Source organism: Chionomys nivalis, chromosome 8, assembly GCF_950005125.1.
Source record: "Chionomys nivalis chromosome 8, mChiNiv1.1, whole genome shotgun sequence".
Classification (NCBI taxonomy): domain Eukaryota; kingdom Metazoa; phylum Chordata; class Mammalia; order Rodentia; family Cricetidae; genus Chionomys; species Chionomys nivalis.
In genome coordinates, this window is record NC_080093.1 from 65,570,469 (window position 1) to 65,598,394 (window position 27,926).

A 27,926-nucleotide genomic window follows, 5' to 3' on the forward strand; every position below is an offset into this window, starting at 1 on the left:
CTAACTAAGACAGTCCTCTTTATTCAAGTCAGTTTAACCTGCTTTACCCTCCAGTCCGGGCACATCAGTGAGGAAGGCTGCCTTTCTTATATCAGTTATCTGCGTCACATTTGGCAAGTAGTTCTCTGAAATAATTTCTGGCATGTAAAGTAGAACTTTGAAATTAGACATTTTGAGGCTTTTTTTTTTCAGTATGGTCTTTGTTCAGTGTGGTCTTTGGCAGTTTACAATATTGGTCTAGAAAACATCCAGTCATACAAAATTGTTTGCAAAAGTTTACCCAAGTCAGGAGTTTGATTAGAAATGTTTAATGTTGCTTTGAAAAATACTTCTGCACAACAGTATCTCTCTCATCACAAAAAGAAGAAATAATATCTGCTAAGTCGGTGGTTTGCTGAAAGCACAGATATTTTCTGTTTCCTTGTCGTAGATCTTCCAAAAAATCTGCTTTGAGCTTGTTAAGGTCTTCTGCTAGACGCTTCAAGTTATTAAGAGGTATTTTCTCATCTAAAATAAAAGATATTCTCAGATTATTTCTTTTTTTTAATTATGCATACAATATTCTGTCTGTGTGTATGTCTGCAGGTCAGAAGAGGGCACCAGATCTCATTACAGATGGTTGTGAGCCACCATGTGGTTGCTGGGAATTGAACTCAGGACCTTTGGAAGAGCAGGCAAGGCTCTTAACCACTGAGCCATCTCTCCAGCCCTCTCAGATTATTTCTCTAAGTCAGTTTGGGCTGCCTATTGCCATCTGATTACATCAAATAGGCCAGATTCTCCAATAAACAATTAGGTGCATTGTAATAATTTATGGACAAGAAATAACATTAATGTGATCTAGCAAAGTCATCTAAAGCAAGAGCCACAAGCAGTTTAAGTAGCTACTCTGGTGTATGAGCCGAAGACAAGCACAAAAGGATATATATTTTTAAGATTTTATTTATTTTTATATTATATATTTGAATGTTTTTCCTGCATGTATATATGAGCATCCTACCATGCCTAATGCTCATAAAGGCTAGAAGAGGGCATAAGATCTATTATTGGAGTTATCAATGAGCCGCCACATCAGTGCTAGGAACCGAACACAGGTCTTCTGCAAAGAACAGCAAGTGCTCTTAACTACAGACCCATCTCTCTAGCCCCCTAAAAGATTTTTTTCTTTCCTTTCTTTCTTTCTTTCTTTCTTTCTTTCTTTCTTTCTTTCTTTCTTTCTTTCTTTCTTTCTTTTTTTTTTTTTTTTGAGACAGATTCTCACTGTGTAGCACTGGCTGGCCTGGAATTCACTATGTAGATCAAGCTGACCCTAAACCCTAAACTCATATAGCTGGCATCCTTCTGTCTCCTAAGTGCCAGGATTAAAGGCTTGCTATGCCACACTGGACTTTTTGAGCCAGGATACCTCTTTTCCATCTTTTGCTTTGAAAAATAAAATGACAATTTGGTTTTTTGAAGCTGATAAATAATACATTTGAACAGCTGTCCCAAGTAACTTTTTTATGATGATGGAAATGTGCTACCAGGCACTGCCATATGGGTAATGTTACTGAGCATCTGAAATTAGCTTTATTGAGATATAACTTACCATAAATGTATCAGTGTAAAATGTGATGGTTTAGCTTGCATAGTGGCACACTCTTTTAATCCCAGCACTGGGGAGGCAAAGGCAGGTAGAGCTGTGAGTTCAGGCCAGCCTGGTCCACAGTGAGTTCCACGACAGCCTGAGGTACCCTGTCTATAGACTACTCACATATGTGCAGTCACCAGCATAGTTTTACAACACTTTCGCAGCTTAAAAGCAACCTGTATCCCCTGACAGTCGCCCTTCCTAATCTACCGCTAATCCTTCTGCTGTCATTTCCAGCTCTGGATGTTCATATGACATCTTCCAGTTGGGATGTTCCCAAGGATCCCCTGTTCTCTCCGGGCCAATATTCTAGTTCTTTTTGTAGCCGCACAACATTCTTGTATGGGTGACCTCATTGTATTTCTCCATTTATAAGGTGGTGGGGAGCTGGGTTGTTTCTACCTTTTGGCTGTTATGAATAGTTCTGCTATAAACAGGCATTATATCAACATTAAGTTTTCATCTCTCTCAAACCTATCACGATGGAGCAGAATAGCTGGGCCACGTGGTAACAACATTAGAAGAACTGCGTGGCTGTTTCCAAAGCAGCTGTGCATCATTCTGTATTTCCACCAGTAGGCTGTGAGGGCTCTGATTTGTCCACATCTCCAACAAATCTTGGACCTTCTCATTTTGGCCATTCTAATGGCTGTGGAGTGGTATAGCCTATGGTTTTGATCTGTATTTTGCTGTTCACTAAATTTTAACATGTCTTCATTTGAATGTTGATCGCCTCTGTATCTCCCTTGAGAAAAAGATGTCTATTTAGATATTTGTCCATTTTAAGATTGGGTTACTTGTGTGTTACTGCATAGTAAAGAGTTCTCTATATATTTATATTTATATATTCAGGTTTCTCATGAAATATTTGCAAGTGTTTTATCCCATATGTGGGCTGTCATCTCACTTTCTTGATGGCAGAGAAATTAAATTTTTAGTTTTATTCAGGCACACATCTAGAAACTAGTACCACTCCTCTCCCCTCCAGAAGAGCCTGTATTTTCCAGTGGGTGGGAATGGTGAGTGATTTGGGCTGAGAACAGAACAAGAGGCAAATGGCTGAGAAAAAAGTGAATGGTTTCTGCTTTGTTCTAATTACACTGCCATTTCTGTTCCAATCCTGTTAGAAGTTTTGGATTGTAATTCATTAATGAGTGGCAATGGGTATTCTAAAATGAGAAAATAAAACATTCCATTAAATATGAGGATGTGTTTGTGAAACTTGTTTCCACACGTGCCTCCATTTACATACTATATCACACACTGTTGGTACAGTTAACACTCTGTCCTTTTTAGTGTCCTGGGCTCTTAAGAAGGTAACGGTAAAGGCGGGGCGTATAACAACAGACTGGAATCAGAATTAACCTCATCTCAGGTTGCCCTCAAATTTAGCAGCTTCTTCAGCCTTGGGAAAGTTACTTGATTCACTGTGCATCTCCATTTTTTTTCCTCATTTATAAAATTGCACCAACCTTACATGATTGTAAAGAGTAGCATATCAAAGGAGTTAAATGTTAGCTGCTCTTTTCTTTTTAAAACAAATTTTAAACATAGTGTGGAGTTAAAAATTCAAAACTTAAAGCAACTATTGAAAAGCTATACTTACCACATATCTGAAACATTTTTTTTTTAAAAAATACTATTCCTATTTATAATAAGTGACCTGGTTCAGATTCCATGCTTGTTTGACCCCTAACCCTGGAGTACCCTTAACCTCTAAGCTACCTCTCCAGCACCCTAATTATTCTTAAAAATAAATTTACTTTAGGGGACTGACATATATTCATATAATAAATTACCTTTTTGTCTGTCTCCTCACTAAAATATTCTGCTTCCTATTGATTCCCTGGTATCTAAGGAAAAATCTAGTAAAAAAAAAAGACGACTCAATAAAAATGAATGAAATGGATAAATACCCAGTTCCAGGGATGGTCTAGCTGTGTAACCATACAGCAGCTGTTAAACTGAAATGTGGATACTAAGCTCTGGTGTCAGGGAAGTGGCAGCAACAGAGAGCACCCCAGCCAACTAAAGAACCAGACCGCATACCTTTGGCTTCCTTCATTGTCTGAGAGATGGTTCTGCGGAGTGTTTCATCAGCTTGATGGAGGATGTTAGTAGAACAAATAATTCTGTCTGTTTCCTGTGTAATATAGACATTGTTACTGGGAATAGTTTATAAAATAAATGACCAAGGTTTACACTCATTTGAAGGGACCAAAAGATAAGCCACAGTGGCTTTTCTGTTTTTTTTTTCCTCGTAGAAGATCCAAATGAATCACGTTCAGTTGTAAAGTTGCTGGTGAGTGTGTAATAACTGGCTTTCTAGAAAGAAAAACTTCCTCCAACCTATATGTAGTGTTTCTGGGTTTTGATGGTGTAAATACTTCCATCACTGCCCGCTTTTAGTTACCAATGTAAGGTTCCAGCATTTCTGAACATTTACCATGGGGCTTTGACCAGCAGGCACAGGCCCTCAGCAGCTCACCGACTGGATGTCAGAAGCCAGAGGCTGGTGCAGTGCCATCCAGCTGACAGTCTGCCTTTCACTTTTCTCTTGCCATCAGCTCAAAATGTCTCCCTGCAAAAAAGCTATTCCTTCTCATTTGCACCAAGTCTAACTGGCGTATTTACCTTTTGTTCCGTATTGTCCTCAACACATTTTATGGGATTTTCCAAAGCAGTAAGCAACAAATCAGTCACCTCCAGGCTACAGAGAAAGTGAGATACAGTATAATCAATCTTTCTATAAAACATTTGCTTTTTAAAGAACCTGCATTAATAATACTGTATTGGATGCAGGAGAGCAAAGCTGTCATTCAGGGTCCTTATTGAAAGGGAATAAACGTAGTGATTTGGAAGCCATCTTCCATTTGTAAAATATTAAGTGAAACTCAAATTAGAAACCATTCCTACCTCATAAAAGGCTAATTTACATCCTGGACTATAGGCTTTTAAAACTGTTATAGTCCCTAGAGAAAGATACTGTTTACTTCTGGCTTCTGCTTATTTACTAGATAAGGACTTACAAATTTCCTCACTTGCCAAGGGTCCCTAGAGAACTCAGAATTCATTCATTCAGTAATATATATTGAACATCTCATATGTAAACATTGGAAAGCTACATTTGTGAAACTGCTAATCTAGGGGTATAACAAAATGCCCAGCCACTCTAATCCTGAAAATGGAATGGATTGTGACAGGTAAACCACTGAGCACAAATGTAACCCTGGACAGTGTTAAGTGGCTACGTGAAGACAACAGAGTGATTGTGCTGAGAGACTGGGTAGTCAGATAGCCCTTACTCACTCCAGTTAGATGGCTGAGCCAGGCAGTTAGCGCAAACTGGACCACAAACACCAGGGCCTGAGAGGAACAAGCTTTTTGTGCCCAGAGCATAGGAAGCTGGTTTGGGGTGGTGGCAGGATGATTATTAGGACATGTAAGTCATAAGTAGAAGTTGGGTTTTACTTGGAGTACAGGGGCCAGGGGTGAAGTTATAAGCCAGTGAGTGTACAATGTAACATCTCCACCTTGATCTTTCTCATTTGGAGTTCAGGCTCTAGAATGTGACTGCGCTGGGTCCCATGGTTCTGCCACTTGCTTCCTAGGCATGTTACTTGATTTACTTGGGCCTTAGTTATCCCAGCATAAAATGGAATTTGTATACAATTTTTTTTTACCCTTAAAGGGTTTTGAAGATGGAATAACACTGTAAAGTGTCCAGAAGCACAGCCAGTATGTGGTATGTACCAAGTAGTTACTATTATTTTATAAGCCAGGATAAGTCACATTTATATTACCTCTCAGTTTGTATTTTTCAAACTCTACACTTGACACTAACCCCAATCAGTTGCCCTGGGGCTATTGCATAGGTACAAGTAACCAAGTTCATAAGATCTGGGGCAAAACTGCAAATTACAGTAAGGGCTGAAAGTGACGATAGAAGCCTGTGTCTCACTGGCCTGTGTCTCACTGGCGTCAAGGAAGTGAAGATCAACTGATACCATTCTAACAGTACCTCAAGCAGCCACTTACTGCCAAAGGAAGAATATATACAGGTGCCCCAGAAAGGACAGCAATCCATTGATGTACACACATCTACCTAAAATTGCAGAAATTGGGAGGCTGAAGCAGGATCATGAGTTCGGGACCAGCCTGGGCTACATTCTGAGACCCTGTGTTAGAAAACTGGAAACCTCGCAGTGGCTTATTTCATCAACTGAATAAACAATAGCAATCTAAGTGCTAGTTCTGTTCTGTTTTGGGTATGTGAAATTTATAAACTATATAGACCATACAGAGAAATCTGTCCAAGGAATGAATCTGTCTTAAAACCAGCATGACACAATATCCCTAAAGGTGCAACAGTAGCAGTAATTTCTTGGCAGTAACCAACAGCTGTCTAACTGGACTTAAGGTCTAACATGAAGGAAATCATTCCTGGTACTGGAGACCTGGGGCTGGTGAGGCTATGGGTCTTAGATGAGAACCTGCTGCCACCATTTTAGTAAATGAGCATAGTTTCCCAACAGCATTCCAGATTCTTATCCTTATTCTCACACACAAGTGCAGCTTTCACCCCACATCACAGAAGTTTCTCTTTCCAGCCAATTGAGACCAACAAGAGCAACTTGTTGTCTGGCCTCAGTGGATACATCTATAACACAATTCCTGTACTCAGGGTTCAGGTAACATAGAAGAGGAGACAGAAAGATCCTAAGAGCCCGTGGACCAGAAAATGTGATGGGAGATTATGTCTCCTAGCAATGACAGAGAAGCCACACCCATGATTATCTCAACAATTTACCTGCTCAAATAAAGATCTGAACTATGACAACACGCTTACTTGGAAGGGGGAATTCTTATGAGACCTGTCCCTAGACAAAGAACTATAGGCAACTAATGATTGCTGAGAGAGAGAATGAGAATTAATCTTCCCTAGGGATGAGCCCCCTAGTTCCAATACCAAGTTGTGAGCCTTGAAATCACATACATACAATCAACACTAAACAGACTCAGCAAGTTGTATTTATATACTGTGTGTATAAATATATATAATTATATATTACTAATACATATTATATATACACAAGCCATAGATTTGAGAAGGAATGGGGGGGGGAAGCAATGGAGGGGGAGGAAAGTGAGGAAATTTCAAATATATATACATATATATGTATATATAAAATTAAACTAAAAAATGCACAATGTATCTTAAGCTCTACACTGTTCAACAGCACAGTTTGTAGCCATATGAGGCTACATTAAATTGACTAAAAACTCAGCTATTCAATTGCATTAGATACAGTTAAGCGTTCGATGACAGTCATGACTAGCTGCTCCCATACTAGACAGAGCAGAGAACATTTCCATCATTCATGAAATTTTTTTTTTATTTTTATTTATTTATTTATTTATTTTGGTTCCTGTCCTGGAACTAGCTCTTCTAGACCAGGCTGGCCTCGAACTCACAGAGATCCACCTGCCTCTGCCTCCCGAGCGCTGGGATTAAAGGCGTGCGCCACCACCGCCCAACCATGAAATTTCTAAGAGAAATATATTGCTCCAAAATTCTCCAGACATATCGCCAATGGAAACCAAGTCCCCAGAGTGTGCAAGCTTCACATACACACAGGCAGGGTAACCATTAAAAACCCCATGTTAGTTTCATTACAACTTAAAACTTTTGGGAGTACTAGATTTCAAGCTATGGCTTAGCACAAGCTATGCAGGTGTTTGACCACTGAGATGTACCTCTAGCTCAGATCTATAGGAAAACACTTCACAACCTATTTAGGCAACTTTAACAAGACTACCAAAAGACAGGGTTTCTACCTAGACTGGCTGGTCAGCAAGCCCCACCCAGAGCTGGGACCACAGACGTGAGTAGCTATGCCCCACTTTATCAGTGCTGGGGATCTGAGTTCAGGTCCAGTGCACCAAGCCCTTAACCCACTGGGGTATCTCCCCAGCCTGAGACATTACAATTTGAACAGTTAAAAGCAGACATTTATAAAGAAACTTGGATTCAAATCTCAGCTGTTCTCAGTTTAGCTTCTTCCTCCAAAGCCTGTGGGCAAATGGCCAGTCCCACACAGTTAAGCATGTTTTACAGGGTACCCATGGGAGAACACTAAGATGATGTAGAGTAGGTTACCTGGCCTCCAAGGAACATGATGAACTCTGAATTACAAGGCTGTTGTGTTCCCAGGCATTTTTCTCGCTGTTGGGCTTTTCTATCTTTCTCTCCATGAGGCGGATGGTCTCATTAGGTAGTGGCTGGGGTCTCTGGCTGTTCCTCAGCAAACATGTTTCCAGGGGACAATCTAAAAAGAGCTGGCAAAAGCCCAGTGAATCTGAAAACAGGTTTAAAATCACCAAATTACTGACCTGTCTCTCGAGAAATGTGAAATAAATATATACCAGCCCCACATGAAGCAGGGAAAATTCCATTTGCAATACTGAAAAGCAATTTTAAAAATTAAATCCATATAGACCTAATTCAATTAAATGGTCACTAAAGGCAGCTGTGATTTCATATATGTGAATCGATGTTTCCATGTATAAAAAAATGTCTTAATTACATTTCCGAGCCAGTTGGTAAACTTCATATCTCATACTTTGGTAATAAAAGTTGTCATCTAACACCAAAAACAAACGTCTAGAAACAGCAGTTTTTGCCAAGAGCTGGCAAGGCTGAGCCTCGTGCGCTGCAGAAAAGATCAAGTCCTGTTTTTTTAAGCAAGTTATAAAATCTTCCCACATGGTTTCAGTCCTGTTGGGTGGGGCAGACATCTGACCCCCACTAATGACCGCGACGAGGAAACATTCCAGGTGCTTTAACAGTTCTTGTCGAAACATTTTCCACTGGGATGGCTACAAAACAATAACAAAGAATTGAAATTTATTTTAGGCTTTAGCCAACAGGCTGGTCATCTTGTTTTATTGCCACCCTGACCGCATCTAAAATTCCAGCCCACAGTACTGAGACATTGGAAGTTCTCAACAGACACTTTGTTTCTCATACCTTCCTGTCTTCATAGATCCTGCACCCTCTGCCTGGAATATCCCCAGTGCCGCCAGAGCTGTGTGAAACCTTCACAGACTGCACTGTGGAGAAGGCAGAGCAGCCCCATTGTGTACACTGTCCCTACTCTATCCGGGCTTCCATCAGTTATCTGTATCTAGATACATCGCCTTCATAGGGCTCCCCGCTAGATCATGTGGCCTCCAGCAGAGGCTGGCAGGTGTTCCAGAAATGGATGTTCAGTGAATGAATGAGGAGGAGTGAGCCCTTTACCACACAGGAGAACAAAGGAGCCAAAATCAATATCCTGCTGAACTAAAACAACCCCTAACAATGTTGGTTTGTAGCCCGGCGGTGGTGGCGCACGCCTTTAATCCCAGCACTCGGGAGGCAGAGGCAGGCGGATCTCTGTGAGTTGGAGACCAGCCTGGTCTACAAGAGCTAGTTCCAGGTCAGGCTCCAAAACCACAGAGAAACCCTGTCTCGAAGAAAAAAAAAATGTTGGTTTGTCCTTGAAATGAAAAGGGTACCAACCGCTAGATAAGTCAGTTGAAGGTCCTCAACTCACAGCAACTGGACTGTGAGATTGGGAAAGCTGGCAGGAACAGATAGGAGAGAGAAAATAGGAGCCTGAGAATGCACGTGATCGTGTTTTTTGAGGGGTGGTGGGGAACACTGTAGTTCTGAAGTCAAGGCTGAAGGAAATACAGAAGGATCGGAGATGAATCCTTCTCCTGCCTTGTCCACATGAAAGCACACCAGACAGACCCACTGAGAAGGAAATCTGTGCCACTTCCTAAAGGGTGGGGATTTTCTAATCACAGTGACCAAGAGGGGGAGTTCTATTCACAGTAATAAGGTGAAGGAAAAATAATCTGGTTCAGTAACTTTTATCTTTATCCAAAGCGATGAGAGTACTATCATATACAAGTAACTCCCAATTACAATACTGCTCCCTGCCCCGGCAACCAAAACTGAAGCAGCAAATTCTGGAGAAATCTAGAATTTTTTTCACCTAATGAATACATGTATCTTTGTATATTTATCTTTGTACATACATACAGAATGCAGTCATCCTATTTGCCTTTACTTCATGTGACACTCAAGCACTAACCATCACATGTAACAATTTAAGATTTCAGAAAGATCCCAGAAGCCATTGCTGTAGAGTAAGTATGCAAGTGGAGACTGGACCCTTCTCCACACGGTCTGCTTCCGTGTACGTCTACCAGGGGTGCACCTCACTGGGATCTAAGTGCAGGGATTAAGAAGTATATACTTGGGGCACACAATTCAAGTCTATTACTCCGTTTGGCTGTCAACCCAGAAAGCACCACCTTTTCCAATACTAGTGGCAGACCAACCCTGGAGGGACCTAGAAATTTGTCAATTATCACTTTTGTTCTTTATACTCATGGGAAGTTCCAAAATGGTACAACTACCCAAGGGATTGTTATCCAGAGGTATCTGACTAGGACATCCACCTTGTAAACTAAACTCTGCCATAGGATTTGGAGGTGGCACCTGTAGTCCCAGATACAGTAAGAGGCGGGGCCAGAATGATCCTTGAGCCCTGGAGTTTGGGATCAACCCGGGCAACATAGCTAGGCCTTATCTTAAGCGCCACTGCATAGAATAAGCAATATGTGAACGGTCCAAACTTGCATAAAACCTCTACAAAGCATGGCTCTCAGCGCTGTATAGTATTATTCCAAGCACAGGTCTTCGTCTCCTAGACACGACCTAACCAGCTCCCTTCGTCTCAATCAGGCTTCCCCTCCTACACAGGCACTGCTGAGTCGGGATCCTGGGCGGCTCGCCGTCATCAGCCCACAGCCCCACTGCTTCTGCCGGGTCTGCACACCCGCCCGCCCCCTCCCGGTGCTGACCCGAGGTTGTGTGCCAGCGTCATCCGGGAGCGCGGGGGGCAGCACATCGTCGTAGGAGAGGACGCCCACTGCCCAGCCTCGCTCCTGCCGCAGCCGGAGGGCCAGCGCACGCGCGAAGGTCGACTTTCCGGCCGCGGGCAAGCCGCAGAGGACGCACAGTGCCAGCTTCGGCCGCCCGTCAACGCTGACCTCCCCAGCCGCCGCCGCCGCAGTCTTCATGTCTTCCGCTGCGGCCTGCAGAAACCTTTGCGCCTGCTGCGCACGCGCTGTGCACCAGCACCATGCTGCGCCCTCTGGCGACAGTGGAGGAACAAGCGACGATGCGGACCCGGAAAGGATGCCTTTGTCCAGGCGCCTTCTGTGAAGGCCCGGTGTCAGCTGTCCCTGACGCCAGTACCCCAGGCCCGGGAGGCATCGGCTCTTCTTTTCGTACTTTCTGGACACTCTTAAAGGACCCCTGAGTTAGGTTTACTACCAATATAATCACCCTTCTTGCCCCACCTTCAAGCCATTAGGGCTTTGCATTTTGGTTTGGTTACAATGAGGTTTCTCTGTCCAGGAAAATCTCAGGAGACTTGAAACTTCTTAAGGAAGGCTCTGAGGGTAAAGAGCGGGGAGTCAGACAGCAGGAGGCGAAGCGAGAACAGCCTATTTTCTGCCTTTCCTGGGCTTGATAAGAGCAAGGGTTGAGTATTCGTTATTGAGTTTTGGTGCCGCCAGGCGGCAGCAACGAAGAAGAAATAAAGACAGGAAACAAACATCCTTAGATTTTACCTCCAACACATGCAGGAAGAGAAAGAACATAGGGATTATAAATAGATTTTAAAAAACAAAGGTAGCGAGCTGGGAGTTGGGACACAAGCCCATCATCCCAGCACTTGAAAGGCAGACGCAGGAGGGGCAAGTGTTCGAGATATTATACATGAGACCCTCTCTCAAACTCCTTAACCCTCCTAAAAAAACACAAACCACCAAGAACTACCAAACAAGGAAAATGTTGTGTGTGTGGTGTAAGAAATACTGAATCCAGAATTATTTGAGCTGCTTCCCCATCTTGGCTGCTTTTTATAGGGGTATCAACAAAACGTCATCTTGATTCCTTCTTTCCACTCCTTTTATGTCCCATCAGTTCCCGGCAGGTAACCAATGAATTTGTGATTGGTGAGGGGAGGAGGGAGGGTAAGTATAGCTATGTGGTTCTAGGCAAGAGGGAAATTATTTTCCTATAACCACCTTGTTGGGACATACACTCCTGGGTAAAAGGCAGGTATATTTAGCCACTAAAATCTCACTACTTAATACCTTTCAAATATGTGTTGACTCATATTCTGAAGGCATTTTTTGTTGTTGTTTTTGTTGTTGTTTGTTTTTACTATTGCCAAGTTTAGTGTCTAACTTGTGGGCTTAAGGGATCCTTCCACCTGTCTCCCAAGTAGCTAGGGACAACAGGTATGTGCCACTATGCCTCAGTGAGTGCAGATTTGAAAGTCTCTTAGAGAGCATAATGAGTTCTTCTGTATCAATAAATTATTGTGATAAAGCTGCTATCTCTAACAAGTCCACACAGTAGAATTGTTCTTAACTTCCCAAGCACAAAACAATTCCTTATCAGCAAGCATGTAGCTGGAAGGGGAAGCAAATATGGAAACTGGCTGAGCCTGGGACTACAAGTCCTTCAAAGGTTGTAAAGCAGCAGAGAAATCGATTCCATTCTACAACAGAGATTCAAGCTTGGCTATGAATGATAAAGGCTTTTTTTGTTGTTGTTGTTTTTGTCAAAACTACTGGAAGAAATAGTATTCTGGGAGGAGACTGGGAGGAAGTGGGATCAGAGTTCACCAGGCGTGGTGATGCCGGCTCAGTCAGCAGCATCAGTCATCAGAAGCGACAGGGCAGAGGGCAGAGCAGAGGATGATCTGGAGGGGATGAGAATAGGCTCCTGGCTCGGGAAAGAAAAGCCCAGGATGGTTCAGATGAAGGTAGTGCCTCAACACGTGACAAGCAGAGATGAAGAAAGGTAACAGCTTTGGAGGGAATGAAGAAATGGGGATTTATTGGCAGGAGTCTTTATGACAAGTGTCTTTAGTTTTCTGATTCATTAGCCTTATTTAAGGAAGTAAAAATCCACACGGTATTAATCTTGTGTACAAAATTGCAAGTTAGTGTTTCTAGAGTATACTTCCCTTTGGAATGTCTATAGATATTAACCTAATTCATAACCAGAGGAAGCAGGAAATAGTGTGACAGGCCAAGACAAATGCAGAGGTTCCTTCATCTTGTACTCCTGCCGAGGCCAGTTCCAGGTATAATCTGATCTTGACGCCAGGGAATCCCACAGAAAAGTACCTAACTCTATTTATTCTAGAGACCAAAGGTCAGAAGGTCCTAGCTAACTTATCTTAGCTTTTGTCGAAACTGCTTGTTTGTGCAGAACCCCCACCAGCTAACCATTCACCTTAGCTGCCTGTTTGTGTGGAACCTCGGATAGCTAAATGCTTATCTCAGCTTCTGTTAAACCTGCTTATGCTGCAAAGTCCCCTACAGCTGCTGAGTCAGATGCCTCAACTTTCAGGTTTCTGCCCTTAAAAACCTGTGTTCTGGACACTCGGGGCCACACCTTGGTCCCAGTTGGCTGGAATAAAAACTTTGAACCCTGTGACATACAGAAGAGAAATGATGACAATTTAGAACGTGTGAGTTTTACAAAATCTTCATATACTGGGTCTTTGAACATTAAAGGTTATTTCTGAATTTTGTTTCTATTGGTCTTTGATTTTTCTTCTTCTTTTCTTCCTCTTCCTCTTCCTCTTCCTCTTCTTCTTCTTCTTCTTCTTCTTCTTTTGTTTTGTTTTTACAAGACAGGGTTTCTCTGTGGCTTTGGAGCCTGTCCTGGAACTAGCTCTTGTAGACCAGGCTGGCCTCGAACTCACAGAGATCCACCTGCCTCTGCCTCCCGGGTCTTTGATTTTTCTTTCACACTTGATGAACGCACTTTACATACACCCTGGTGACTGCCTATAGAAAATTACATTCAACCATCTTTTTCTTGCCAGAAGACACATACATTTTTGGACAGGGTTACACAAGCAGACTAAAGTGGAAATTAAAGGAAAGCCTTTTTTTCTGAGTGATGAACTCTTAAGTTCTGAGACAAAATTAGGTTATGGGCGAATAAAACTATTCTCCAGAGACTGTATGGCCTCAAACACAACTTTGAAATGCGGGTATTCCACATTTCTTTGTAGAAATTTTAACATCTTTTGGGGTAGGCAAGAAAATTCGTCTATAACCCCAAAGATGTTAAAATTATCTACACAAGACACTTCAGGAAGCCACTGGAGGCAGACAATACCTAGCTTTCTTTCCTGTGGGTTCTATAAAGTTTCAAGTCCCACTTGTTCCCACAGAAAGCTTGATTGTAGAATCTGTTTCCGCAAAGAAAGAGGCCCATTGCCATTTCTTGTCAAGGCCAAGAGTGCAGAACATTAAGGTACAGTCTAGGCTGTGTGTCCCCTGGACGTTTCCTAACCTTAAGAATTCTGCCACTTAGGACGTGCTCGCCATGTTCCAGCTCATTCCTGAGGTCCAGGAGCCTGATTTTGTGCCACCATCGGTTCAGCTGTTTAATGCCTTCTGTCATCCAATAGTATGCTGCGGTGCTAAACACCGAGCTCCACACTTTCCTCCACAGCCCACTGGGGTGACGTGCGGAGTGGAATAACACCATCAACTTTGGTCGCATTGCCCCAAATGCGGCCCGGGTAGCATATACTCCACAGGCTGGCGTAGGAAGGGCCCGGCGTCCTCTCCCGAGGTCCTCAGATTGAGAGCTGGTTTGGGGGTGTCTTGAACTAAGGGGTCTGCACCTATCTGCTCTGGGACTACCGCAGGGTCCCCAACCTGCCCCGTCCGCCCCCAAACCATCGCTGGTCCGCTGGTTGGGTCACCATAGCCAACGTCGGAATAAACATCTTGGTTTTCGCGTGCGCACGGCACTTGCGACGGGAGCGAGAAAGACAGCAGTAAAGTCCTCAGTCGCCTCCCGCAAAGATTTCGAACAACCTTCTGGAAGTCAGACGATATGCGCATGCGCATTTATGGAGCTGGTTTCCCGGGGTTTGAAGAAGCCGAGCGGGAGGGGCGGGGGCCGCGGGAAAGAACCGGAAGTTGTACTGAACCTTCACCTCCTCTCGGCACTGAAGGAAACGCAAGCTCTGCTAGAGAGGTTCCGGCTCTGCCTGGGCTGAAAGAGACAGAATGGAGACCGCGACCGAAGGTCCGGGACTGGACCGCGGCCCGACGCTGACCTCGTCCTGGGATGCGGCGTGCGGGGCGCTGACCCAAAGCCTCCTTCTTACCCGGATTGGGCCAGATGCCCAGGACTTGAACTTCGAGCAGCTGCTGGAGCCGTCAGCTCCGGGGTGCGCCAGGATGGGGCCGGGTGACAGCCACGCTGCCGTGGAGTGGGGAGGAGGGCGGGAGCCGAGCGAGGCCGCGGGACCGACCGGGGTGGGCTGAGGGAGCGGGGCCGGGAGGTAGGCGAGGCTGCGGGCAGGGGCTGCTTGCTGGGCCGTGAGGCCTGGAAACGCCGATTAAGGATCCCTATTCAGGATCCCGGAGTCAGCGGGGACACCGCCACAGGCTCCTGTTAGAATCCTCCTCGCCCCCACCCCCGAAACCAGCCAGCCTTCTCTTCATGGGCACAGGAGCAGGACAAGTCCAACCATAAAGAACCACGCACGGCAACTTAGAGAAAGACACATCGTTGTTCTTTCGTTACACACTGTGAGCGCTTTTAATTGACTGTGAATGAATTAGAGATTTGAGTAGAATGGCCACGGTCTAGGAAAGATGGAAGGGAATGCCCTGACGCCTCAAGCCATCGATCCTTATGAAGCCCCTGTGGGTGCTGGGGAAGGTTGTTGGCCCTCAGGGCAAGTGGAAGTGAGTTCGAAGAGGTGGGTTATGGGTCTACTCAGAAAAGTTCTCTGTGTGATGTTTTATCTATTTCCTTCTCAGGCCGGATCTGGTGAGTCTGAAGAGCAGCCTGAGCCCCCGAGATGAAAACCCCTGCTTCCTTTACCTGAAGTGTGGGCCTAATGGGGGTGAAGAAATTCTTTCGGTTGGCATTCTGAGTTCAGCAAGAAACATGGAAGTATATGTAGGAGAGGAATATTGTGGAACCAGTCGGGGCAAGAATGTCTGCACTGTCCTGGATGACAGGTTTGTGACTTGTCCAGGTGAAAGCGTTTATCTGAATCAATGCCTTTATTCTTGGCTCTTTCAGCATTTGTAGATCTTCTAGCATTGACACTAGGAGTTAGGGGAGAGAAGTTAAAAACATACCAATAGATCACTTAGCCTTCAAAATTAAAAAGACAGGGTCTCTGTGACAGCCTGGTCTACAAAGCGAGTTCTAGGACAGCCAGGACTGCTACACAGAGAAACCCTGTCGTGAAACAAACAAACAAAAGAAAGCATTCTTGTTTCTCTCATTTAACTCAGTGGGGTCTGTTTTACAACAGTTAGGCATTCTGAAATCCTGAATATATATATATATCCTTATAAATGGTGTATCAACCGAAGACCGCTGCATCAGCGTGCTCATTAACCTCTTATAAGATGGACCATTTCTGATTTTTTTTCCCTTGACTCTTTACAAGGTTCTGCCCAGATCTATCCTCAATGTAACCCAAACTCTGCGTGTCCAATTTATGTTGGAAACAATAGTCGTGTTTACAGAACTCTTAAATATGCCGTGGGCTCCTTTGTTCAGTTCTCTCACATAGCTGGCACGTGGGAGGCACAGCTCCTCCACCTGCTGCTGCCCAGTCAGGAACCTCAGACTCCCTGTGTCTGCCTGGGAAAAGGGAATCCCAGGACACCTTTGTTCTTAAGTATGTATGAATGCTTACAGTCATTGGCTGTTAAAAATGAATTCTTTTATTTTAGTGAACGCGAAAAGATTCTTTTGTACAAAAAATACCTAAAATTGGAACCTCCCACCCATGCTTGTAAAATAAAGGTAAGTCATCACTACATTTTAAGATTTAAAGTTAATCGGATTGTTTTAGTTCTATACATACTTATTCTTTCTTGGTTTGACAGTACAGTTAGTCCGACTTGGTCCCTAGGTTTAGTTCAGAAATTCTTAGTTAGCTTGTAAAGGGATGTTATTTTCTGAAAGTCGTCAATCCCTTGATAGACATTAAAATTATCTCTAAAGTGGGGTAATCTGTTGGTTTTAGAAAATGTTTTATTAATATAGTAGTACTATATTTTGAAACCTTATGAAACTCCACTAAGAACATTCTAAAAATCTTTCTATAAGACTATAGTTCCACAAAAGGCAGAAGCAAAACTGACCATGTATGTAAAGAATGAAGGAAAAGCTCAAAGAAGAGCCAGAAATTTCAAGGAATTTGGTCTGTTGTCTTCAGCCAGAAAAATATTCTTGAGATAAACATTAATGATGCTGTCAGTTTAGGAATAGGTACTGAGTTGGAACACTCAAGTCATGTTATAAAAACGATTTCAACTCTGTTGACAATGATTGATTTGGCCAATGTCATCTTTTTTAACTCTCTGGACCTACTTCATGAGAAAAATTAATGGTCCCTTGAAACCAAATTTTTGGAACTGTTTTATCTCCAAAGTTATGTGCTTATTATCCCAGAAGACGGTAAGCCTCAGTTTTCAGACAAGAAAACAATAAATGACTTCTGTTGAAGAGTACAGTTCACAGTTTATCCAGTCTAAACAGAGTAAACGAATAGCTTGTAAAGGCATTTAAATGATAAATTTAAATTTATCTAGTGAATAGTTAGTACCTGTTGATAACAGATACTGCACTAGGCATTTAGGAGTAGCAGTAGAAAATTGAAGTGCTGCAGGACAATGGTGCGCATGCCTTTAATCGCCTTTCATTTCAGCAGAGGCAGGTGGATCTCTTTGAGTTCGGGGCCAAGCTGGTCTAAGGAGCTAGTTCCAGGACAGCCAGGGCTACACAAAGAAACTCCCTTGAAAAACAAAACAAAATGGAGTGCCAGTCTTCATGTTGCTTATAATTTAGTGGAATAAGACAGATGATCATCATATTTACTGATTATATATTCTTTAGTATGATATATATCTATAAACACACACACATACATAGAGATACCCTGTCTAAAAAAACAAACAAAGATATACTGTAGTCACTGATGAAAAAGCCTCTTGGGATTATACAACTTGAAGGAGACAGTAGGGACCAGTATGCTGTCACACACCTATAATACTAACACTCAAGAACATCACAAGTTCGAGGTCAGCTTGGTCTGTGTAGTGAGTTCCAGACCATCCAGTGCTGCCCACTGAGATTCTGTCTGAAGAAACTAAAAAATAAAAATGCTTAGATAAAAGAAGGGAGGTACTAACGAGCTTTTCCTTAACTGTTGAGGACTGTCATGTATTTGACTCAGAGTTTATAGAGTCTGGGGTGTAATTGATCTGTGTCTTTGTGACAAGAATCTATGTGTCTCTCAAAGTGAATATATTTTGTAACTGTTCCATGGAAGCATGTGTTAGTATGAAGAGAACTTTCGATTAGGGGATCCCTCTGGCATGTGTGAAAGCTGTGTAAATGTTCCTAATTCAGAATTCTGAGCACTTACTCAGTGATACATAGTGGCTATATTGACACACAAGCCTCTGTGCAAAGTCATCTTACCATTTGCCCAGGATTGCACAGGTTGTGAAATAGCAGAACTCAAAATTTAAACTCAGGTGTGTCTGATTTAAAGCCCTTTCCTTTCTACCACATATGAAATGTCTTTTGGTTCAGAAACATGTACAGCCTAAACTGTCAGAGTGATGGGAGTATGACTTAATGACCAGCACTGACCTAGCGTGTATGAGTGAGACCCTGGTTACCTTAACAAAAATGGAAATTCTATGGTGATAAAAGCCAGGGGAGCTGGGTTCCAAACTTGACTTACACCCCTGAGTATCCTTCACCCCATTAGAAACTCACCCTGAGCTCCACTTTACATACTACTACTAGCTATTACGTATTAAGTAGCTCTGGCATCACAGCCCTTCATTTCTGAGCTACAGAAGACTGAATTATGTTTAGGAATTAGGTAAATGCTATATGGTCATCTGGACAGTTTTATTTTATGTTAAATAATATTAAAGCCAACTGGGGAATGCTAGGATCAAGGGATTTTAGGTTTCTTTCTCTTGGTGATACAGAGGACTAGACTCGGGGCCTTGAGCACGTCAGTCAAGTGCTGTATCAGTGCACTATCCACCAGCCAGGTGTGGCTTAGTTTTAATTCCTTAAACTAAGTAAAGAAAGCTTTCATATTCTCTGTGGATCTTATGGCTTGGGAAGGATTTCTTTATTTAAATAGTTGGTGTTTGCCTCATGATGCATTTGAATTTATTTTCTAACTTTGACGACTATAAAGAAGCTTTAAATGCACTTGGAGTTAATTTTTAGACTCTTGAATGCCCTCCCTTGTTTTGGTACTACTAAGAAGTTACCTTAAGTGATGGCTGTTTTTAATACTACTGTTATTTCCTGGAATGTTTTTGTTTCATGATAGTTGCTGTCCTTCGGTGAAAAGCAGTGTGTGCTCATCAGTAAAGTTGTGGTGCACGTGAGACCAAGGTCAGCAAATCCTTCACCAAGCTCTTCTGCTCTAGGATCACGGATAGACCTCGACAATATCCAAACCATAATGGAGTCAATGGGATCAAAGTTATCTCCTGGAGCTCAGCAGCTGATGAATATGATTAGGTTTCAGCAGCAGGCAAGTAGAGACTGATTTTATTAATTTTTAAAATGCTGGTTTGTTGGTTCAGTGGGTCAAAGGCTCACTGTATAAGCCTAATGACCTGAGTTGTGGGTCAAAGGCTCACTGTATAAGCCTAATGACCTGAGTTTGATGTGGTGGAATAATCCTTTTGTACATTGTGAAGATTTGTCACTCGGGTTGGTTTAATAAAAAGCCGACTAGCCGGTAACTAGACAGGAAGTATAGGTGGGACAGCCAGACACAGAGGAGGCTGGGAAGAAGGGTGGGCAAAACATGCTGGAGAGGTAAATGTTGCGAGCCTTGGGGCAGCACATAGATTAATAGAGTGGGTTAATTTAAGTTCTTACATTTTTTTCTGGTTTTATTATATTAATAATATTTTTTTATTCCATGAGTTTTACTCAAAGGAAATTATTAGATAAAAGACATACACTCAAGCATAGACACATATAAATAAAAATAAACAAATCTAAAAGAAAATGATCAACTATTATGGCTAGTCTTATATGTTAGTGCCATAAAAGCCTTTAGTAGTGAAAACATTACAGCTTGTAATTATATTTTGCTATCATAGTAGTGTATATTTTAATATGTTTCCTTATGAAAAGTTACAATGAAATGATTGACAGAAATTTAGGTTTATGTCCCAGCACTGTCACTTACTGTCTGGCTTCTGTGGGCAGGAGCTTTTCACCTTGGTTTCCTCTACTCAACATTGAACAGCGTTCTTCATGGGGCTGCATTGAGGCTCGATGACAGAGTGCAGAGTGCCCGACTTCTAGCTACCACTCCAAAGCTCAGCCTTCATTCTTTAACATTTGCTTATTTTCCTTGCTCAGAATTGTCTTCCCATTGGAGATCAGCTTCAGTCAATGCTGGGGACCACAGGCCACAAGCATCTGATTGCACTACAGTCCTCACCTTCTTCAGGAGTCTTAGATAAAGCGTCCTCCACATCTTTTCCTTTTAGAACTGGATTGACACCTTCAGCCATCACGGAAAATTTAAAGGCTCTTATTGATAAAAGCACACAGCCACCTGGAAAAGGAAATACCACAAACCATGATGAGTGCCACCTTGTGCCACAAAACCATTCCCTTCTTGAAAGTGATCTTAAAAATGCAGTGTCTTCTTTCTTACCGAAGAAGGCAAGTGGCAATTCAAATGTGCCCAGCTCTGAGTTGCTGCCTTTTCTCCAGAATTTATGTAGTCAGGTCAACCATCTCCGCGTGGGACATAATGCCAAGTGGCAGGAAAACAGCTGCAAGCCCCGAGAGAGCACTGCTGGGGTTTCGTAAGTATTTTATTTAAAGCAAATACTGTTGAGACTTGGTAAGCGGGAGAGTCAGATGGAGGGAAACAGATTCGCCTCGGGTGCACTACCTGGTGAGGTGTTTCCAGCTTTTCCAGTTCATCCTTGACGCACTCACTAGGAGTGGAGTAGGATGGACTGCACCAAAGGGAGAGCCTAGAACTGGTGTTGCACAGTCTCAGGCATTTGTGGAAGATTATAGCTGTCAACTAAGGGGTGCGTCAGAAGGCTGTTTGCATGAATCTGGAGGAACTGTGAGAATTTACAAGTTTTGGCGAGGTGTGCTACGCATGCCATTGTAACAGATTTCCTTTGTAGCTGACGTTTGTACCAGGCTACATTTATAGTCAAAACCATAGTAGGATGGGAACTATTTATAGTGTAGAAGCTCTTCTCCTCTGGCCTCAACCTGTTCTCTGTGCAGCATCTGTTTGCTTAGGATGCCAAGTAGCATGTTCCTAATCCTTTTCATAGATATTGTTCTAGTCTGAAATACAGAACTCTGGTCATAGTTCAGATGAACCATTTTCCTCTACTATTTAATCTTAATTTAAAGTTTACATCTGAAAATGGTGCTTCGATTAGTTTGGAAGAAAATAATCCCCAACCACCAACATGATTACATCAGCTCTTAGCATAAGTTCTACTGACAACAGCAGAATAGTTTATTCATGTCTGTGAGAGTCACAGACATAGATTGTGTCAGGTCATGAAAAAGCCTCGTCAAGTTTAAGAGCACTGAAATCAGAGAGAGTGTTTTCTCAGGCCATACAGAAAGATAAGAAATCATTTAACAGTAATGGAAAGACAGTAGGAAAATGTCCAAACACTTGATGGTTAAACAACGCAGTTTATCTGATTGAAGAAGTCTGGGGTTTGGAGAAGTGCGTGCTGTGCAAGCATGAGGGCCTGAGTTTCAAACCCCGTGTTTTAAACACAGCAGCCTGAGTGTGTGGTGTCCACCTGTAATCCTGTTATCTTGTGCTGGGGAGACCCAGACAGGAGGACCCCTGAGGATTGCTGGCTAGCTGTCTCACTAAATCAGTGAGCTCTAGGTTCCCCGAGAGACTGTCTCAGCAAGTAGAGTGACAGCCTCCTGCCCTATACATGTATACATACACATATGCATCTGCATGAACATGTATACAACATACACATCACACACAAAAGAAGTCTCAACAAATATTTTTAAAATATATAAAGCCAAGTGAAAATGCAGAGATAAGTTTGTGGACTGTATCTAAAAAGTGAAGGCAAGGGTTTGTAGTATCATCTGTTGCCTTAGTAAAGATGACTGTGAGGACAGTGGCACAAAGCTGCTACCCAAAAACTGACATAAGGGCTGGAGAGATGGCTTAGCAGTTAAGAACATTTGTTGGTTTGATTCTCAGCACCCGCATGGCTTACAGCCACCTGTAACTCTAGCCCCCATAGTTCCCATGCTCTCTCCTGACCTCTACAGCCACTAGGCACACACATGGCACATAGATATACATACAAGCAAAACACTCATACACATAATTTAAAAATTTAAGCAATGAAATAGATGGTTTGAATAGTTTTAAGCCATTAAAGACTGAATTCAAAGTCCAGTGGTAGCACAAACCTGCAGTGCTAGCGTTCAGAAAGCCAAAAGAGGATGTTCATAAACACAGGGAAACAATGGAGAAAATAACAAAATAAAAAGGTGATTCTTTGAAAACGTCGTGAAAGTTGATGAACTTCTAACAAGACTAGAAAATAAGGGAGAGGATACAAACTGCCAGTGTGAGATACCGTGGAAAATTTCACTAAGATCCTTGGTAGTCAGGGGATGTGGAAGTAACTTCATGCTCACAATTTTAATAACTTTTTAAAAACCATAACCTACAGAACACACCATAAAATAGATAATGGAATGACCCTATAACTGCTAATAGTACTGAATTTGTAATGGGAGGATGTTAAAGTTTGGATGTGGATGTGTCATTACCCCATCCCCCTCCCCCATATTGAAGGCTTGATTTCTACCTTATGGATCCTGTCATTGAGTCATGATTGGATCATGAGGGCACTGATAGAGTTGTACTTCATTAGTGTTTGAAGATAATAAGAATGGAGCTTTGTTGGAGGAAATAGGTCACTGGGGCATGACTTTGGAGAGTGTCTGATCCCAGGCCCCTCCCTAGTTCTCGTCTGTTTTCTGGCTGCCATGAGAGCCCTTTGCTCTGGCACGCACTCATCTCCCATACTTTCTAGTCCATCCCAGGCCCACAGCAATGGGAAAGCAGGCTGTAAAACTCTGAAACCAGGAAGCAAGTGACCATGAAAATTATTCTCAGATACCATCACAGAGATGGAAAGGCAACACAGAATGTTCATGGGGAAAAATATACTGGCCTAGGTAGTTCTACCCAAGAATTCTGCCAAACATGTAGAGAACACCATTTTTTACATAATCCAGAAAATCAAGGGAATAAAAAGACTTCTCATTTTCTGAAGCTACTGTTACCCTGGAACCCCAACCAGATGCTAAATAACTTGAATAACATAAAATATATGTAAATACATATTTAAAAATCTATAATTGTACATAGCTGACAAAATAGGATCTGTGAATTGAAAATTATAAAATATTGGTAGAAGAAATTTTGAGAAGGCTTAAGTCTAAAATAATATAGAGATATGTCATGTTGATAGATTTACTCAGCATAGTAAAGCAACAGTACTCCCCTAATTGATACATGTGCTTGATGTTTAAAAAGAATAAAGCAAGAGAAATCATTTGATATTTCGGAATGTGGTAGAGCTGTAGCATCAGGCACTAGCAGGCAGCGGGCACTCAGGTGGATGGGACAGAAGCACAAGGTGGCTTGGCAGCACTGCAGTTCGCTTGAGGAAGAGCAGTCTTAAAGGTGGTGGAAGCAATTGTGACATCAACAGGTAAAAATAAACCTCACGCCTATGAAAATAATAGGCTGTACAGCAGAGAGTAAACTGAAACTTTCTAATATATGGGAGGAACTCTTGGATTCTGAGGGAAAAATGCTTAGATACGCCATAAAAAAATGATCAACAAACAAAAAATGATGTGTAGGCTCCAGTAAGATGTCAAACTTCTGCCTGTGGAAGACCCTCGTAAGATGACTTAAATATAAACTGGAAGAAAATAGTTCTGATCACAAATTCAACAAATGACTTCTTCCTAACATACAACGAAATCACGTAATTCAGTGTTTAAAACTTAAAAATGCTCTCAAGCACGTGGAGAACTAGATCTCTCACAGCTTACTGCTGGGATCATAAAATGGTACAGTCACCCAAAAACATTTGGCAATTTGATTACTACATGCACATTATCACATGACCTGATAGACATATTCCTCGGCTTTTAACCCAGAGAAATGAAATTTTATGACAATATAAAAATCAGTATATAATTGTTTTTGGATGCTTTATTTGTTCTGCTTTGTTTTGTTTTGAGACAGGGTTTCTCTGTGTAACAGCCCTGGCTGTCCTGGAACTCACTTGAATTTACAGAAATCAGCTTTTCTCTGCCTCCTGAGTGCTGAGCTTAAAGATGTGCCCCACTACTGCCCAGGGGAAACTTTATCTGTAGTAGCTCTAAAATGGGAACACCAGGACATTTCGTGACAGGCAGTTTAAGAGCTGGCATTCCGTAGCGCGGAGTGGTGGTCAGCAGTTGGACAAAGGACAACCTGGATGACTTTTGGGTGAATTATGGTGAGGAACAACAGACCCGTGCGGCCACGGCAGGTGGTAGAGACATGCTAGTAGGAGTTGGGAAAGGGATGACAGGATGAGTATCTTTGTAGTCACAGCTTCTGCGTCTTGACTGGTGGTGTTGGGATGAACACTGCGCACAGATAAAATGGCACAGAGCTCTACGTACATTGTGTATAAATATTAGTGTGCTGGTTTTGATTCTACTTCATAGTTAGGAAATAATAAAACCATCATATGTTAATGTAAGTATGAATAAGAAAAATTCTTTTAAGACTTTAGTGAAAATTATATTTTAATTTGTGAAAAGCTGTATTAGCTTTTGATGACTACAATCTCCTGTGTGTTACCTTATAACTTGTAACTAGTAAGAACACTGAAGGCAAAGCAAGTTAGTGTCTGAAATGCACGTTTATATACTAAATCCGCTGTATTAGGGCATTTTAGGAGGAGAATTTACTGCTGCCAATTCTGTGAGTTATTAGAGCACGGGTTTTACTTCTCATGTACATTTGGAAAGTGCCGCTGTGTGTTCACACGAGCATAAGGATGAAAGAGTGAGATAACATCATTCCATTAGTACAAACATACTTTAGACTTTATTGAGTGCCCGGAGGAGAGAGCACAAGGTTTATAGGCTCCTCTGTGAGGTTCCCTGTTCTGGTGTTCACTGACTATAACAGCCCTTTCCTGAAGGCTTATAGTTTTTTTTTTTTCAGACAGATTCTCATGTAGCCCAGTGTCTTAGTTACTTTTATTGCCATGACAAACACCATGTCCAAGTTAAACTTATAAAAGAAAAACACTTAATTTGGAAGCTTATGGTTCCAGAGGGTTAGAGGCTATGACCATCATGGTGGGGAGCATAGCAGCAGGCAGTCATATCAGTGAAGCAGTAGCTGAGAGCTTACATCTGATTGAGAGCAAGCTAACGAAATGGTGTGGGCTTTTGAAACCTCAAAACCCACACCCCCAGTGGCACATCTCTCCAACAAAGTCACACCTTCTAATCCTTCCCAAACAGTTCCACTAACTATGGACCAAACATTCAAATATATGAACCTGCAGGGGTCATTCTCATTCAAACCACCACACCCAGGCAAGTCTCTGATTGACCACAGTTTGACCATGAACTTTGATTCTCATGGTTCATTTCCCAAGTGCTGAAATTACAGGTGTGTGTCACACGTTGTGTTGGTGTGTGCTTGCAGGGGAAGCATGTTCAGCATGTGGAAGCCAGAGGGCAGCATCGGGTGTTGTTCTCAGAAGCCATCCTCATTGTCTTTTGAGACAGGGCCTCTCACTGCAAACTAGACTGGCTGGCTAGTGAGTCGCTAAGATCCTTATGTCTTTATGTACCTGGTTCTGGGATTTTAAGTTCACACTACCATGGCTGCCATGTGTATGAATTTATGTAGTAAGTGTTCATATATGAGGGAGTACATGCAAGTGTGTAAAATATGGTTGGAAGGGAGTGGTCGGTATGGGGTCTTTCTCAGTCATGTCCTACCTTGGGTTTTGAGGCAGATTTCTTATGGTACCTGGAGCTCCCTGATTTGGCAAGGTTAGCTGGCCAGTCAGACATCATCTCTGCCTCCCCAGCATGAGGATTATAGGCACAGGCCATAGCACCAGGTTTCTTATTGAGGGTGTGAACTCAGCTCTTCACACTTGAATCTCTTTCCAAACTGAGCCATTCCCTCAGCCCCAGCTTTCAATATTTTAATTTTAATTGTAATATTTAATTTGTATTCTAGAATCAAGGGTCTTCTTGCAGGGCAGTTCTTGTAGACTGAGCTGTCTCCCTTAGCACCACACCTGATCTTATGCAGTGCTAGGGATTAACCCAAGGCTTCTTACATGCTAGAAGAACCCCCAGCAGCACAGCCTTGGCTTGTTCTGTGATTATCTTTGCTTTATATCGTTCTCAGGTGTCTAACTAGACAAAGCAGTGCATCCAGCACCGCGGCCACTGTTGCAGGTTTTAGAGCTGGAATGTGATGGGGAGGGTAGCCATACAGACCACCGTTGGCTAGCTCAGTTTGTTGCTTTTGTCATCAGAAAGAGAAAATTGATAGACTTTACATTTTTATTTTTAGGATGGAAGAACAGCCTGTTTGCTCCTACTTGGAAAAGGTTCTTTCTAAAAACATGGAGCTCATGGAAAAGAAGCTTATGGACCACATTGATGAGAGGATCTGTCAGCTCCAGGAGCACATAGATGCTAAAATGGCTTTGTTAGTGGACTTGCTGCGAAACCCCAACTCCCCACCCCCAGGGATGCCTCTAAGACACTATGACTCCAGAGAAAGACTTTCCAATGGAGAGAGATAAGCTATCGACATACCCAATTATCGCAGATATTTATTACATATTTATTACAAAGCCCAAATCCAAAAAGGTTATAAAAATCGAGTCTTTAATGTCCTTTGAAGGACTGTTGTCTTACATGGTGACCTCAGTGCTCTTTCTAGTGCTCTTGTTACTGTGGACCCGGGTCTGACCATCAGCTACCCTGATGCAGTCGTAAGTTATTTTGCTTGCTATATTTTTCACTCTTACAGAAATGTATACTTGTATTGCTCGAGTTTTTAGGATATGTAAAGACTTCTAATGCAGTTCATTGGTTTGTATTGCATATGACATGTTTGAAGTGGATTTTTTTATTTATACAGATACCTGTGAAATATAGTCTCAGGAGTATGAAAAGTAATGCTATGATTTTTTTTTTCCTATTTTTCGGAAAGTTGGATACCTGGGCTCTTTGTCTTGGATTACCAGTTTACACTGCATGCTGTTTATCTGATATGACTGTGTGCAGTGTTGGGGCAGTCTGGGATAGTTTACAAGCTAGGGGCAGTGCTCCGGTTCATTGCAGTGCAGCTAACTGCTTGTTTTCAATCCTATTTCGGATGTGGTGCTGCAGGTAAAATGGAAGAAAATTCTTTTCTGGAACTGACAGGTTCTTCTCCCAGAACCCTTTTCTGGCATGTATGATGTGTGACATTCTGAGAATCCAAAATGAGGATTAAGATGTATGAATCTAGGAGTTTTCAATCAGCAGACTGAATTTTCAGAGCTTAACTGTTAGGTTCATGGTGGTAATGCAGCTGCACCTAAACGCATCTGCTCTTAAGACCACCTGGAAGTAAATAGAACCCTGTTTAGCTAATTTGCTTATATTTGTTTTTTTTACTTCTTCCTTCCTTTTTTTTTTTTTTCAAGAAAAGGATATTTCGAGACCAGCCTGGTCTACAAGAGCTAGTTCCAGGACAGGCTCCAAAAACCACAGAGAAACCTTGTCTCGAAAAAAACCAAAAAAAAAAAAAAAAAAAAAAAAAAAAAAAAAAAAAAAAAAAAAAAGAAAAGGATATTTCGTACTTATCCATTGTTTTGGCAAACTGTTCTTTTAAATGCCTTTTGGTTTCATTCATACGGCAGAGGTGACGTAGCATATGGGACACAGCACACTTTTGCTGGTCTTGGGCCATGGTTGGTGGGATAGTCATCCCATGTGTAGATGTTAAGGTGTACCTTCTGA

At 42.3% G+C, this 27,926-nt stretch overlaps 2 protein-coding genes across 2 annotated transcripts; one reads left to right on the plus strand and one right to left on the minus strand.

The window, feature by feature from the left end:
- Nucleotides 1-54: 54 nt before the first annotated feature.
- Pstk (phosphoseryl-tRNA kinase) lies at nt 55-10,773 on the minus strand. The gene is made up of 6 exons (XM_057780075.1): nt 10,550-10,773; nt 8,218-8,509; nt 7,791-7,989; nt 4,265-4,340; nt 3,680-3,773; nt 55-507 (listed from the first exon to the last, which is right to left on the minus strand). The coding sequence occupies exons 1-6, from the start codon at nt 10,766-10,768 to the stop codon at nt 308-310; spliced, it is 1,080 nt and encodes a 359-aa protein (XP_057636058.1). The 5' UTR covers nt 10,769-10,773; the 3' UTR covers nt 55-307.
- Nucleotides 10,774-14,756: 3,983 nt separating this feature from the next.
- C8H10orf88 (chromosome 8 C10orf88 homolog) lies at nt 14,757-27,669 on the plus strand. Its single transcript, XM_057778653.1, has 6 exons — nt 14,757-14,970; nt 15,569-15,772; nt 16,502-16,574; nt 19,138-19,344; nt 20,190-20,644; nt 26,485-27,669. The coding sequence occupies exons 1-6, from the start codon at nt 14,807-14,809 to the stop codon at nt 26,717-26,719; spliced, it is 1,338 nt and encodes a 445-aa protein (XP_057634636.1). The 5' UTR covers nt 14,757-14,806; the 3' UTR covers nt 26,720-27,669.
- The last annotated feature ends 257 nt before the right edge of the window (nt 27,670-27,926 follow it).

Coding starts and splice junctions, on each gene's coding strand:
- Pstk (XM_057780075.1), bottom strand. CDS start 10,768: ATGAAGACTGCGGCGGCGGCGGCTGGGGAGGTCAGCGTTGACGGGCGG. Junction 7,990..8,217: donor TTACCAACTGGCTCGGAAAT/GTAATTAAGACA, acceptor ACCTGTTTTCAG/ATTCACTGGGCTTTTGCCAG. Junction 508..3,679: donor GACAATGAAGGAAGCCAAAG/GTATGCGGTCTG, acceptor CTTTTATTTTAG/ATGAGAAAATACCTCTTAAT.
- C8H10orf88 (XM_057778653.1), top strand. CDS start 14,807: ATGGAGACCGCGACCGAAGGTCCGGGACTGGACCGCGGCCCGACGCTG. Junction 16,575..19,137: donor CCCATGCTTGTAAAATAAAG/GTAAGTCATCAC, acceptor GTTTCATGATAG/TTGCTGTCCTTCGGTGAAAA. Junction 19,345..20,189: donor TGATTAGGTTTCAGCAGCAG/GCAAGTAGAGAC, acceptor TTCCTTGCTCAG/AATTGTCTTCCCATTGGAGA.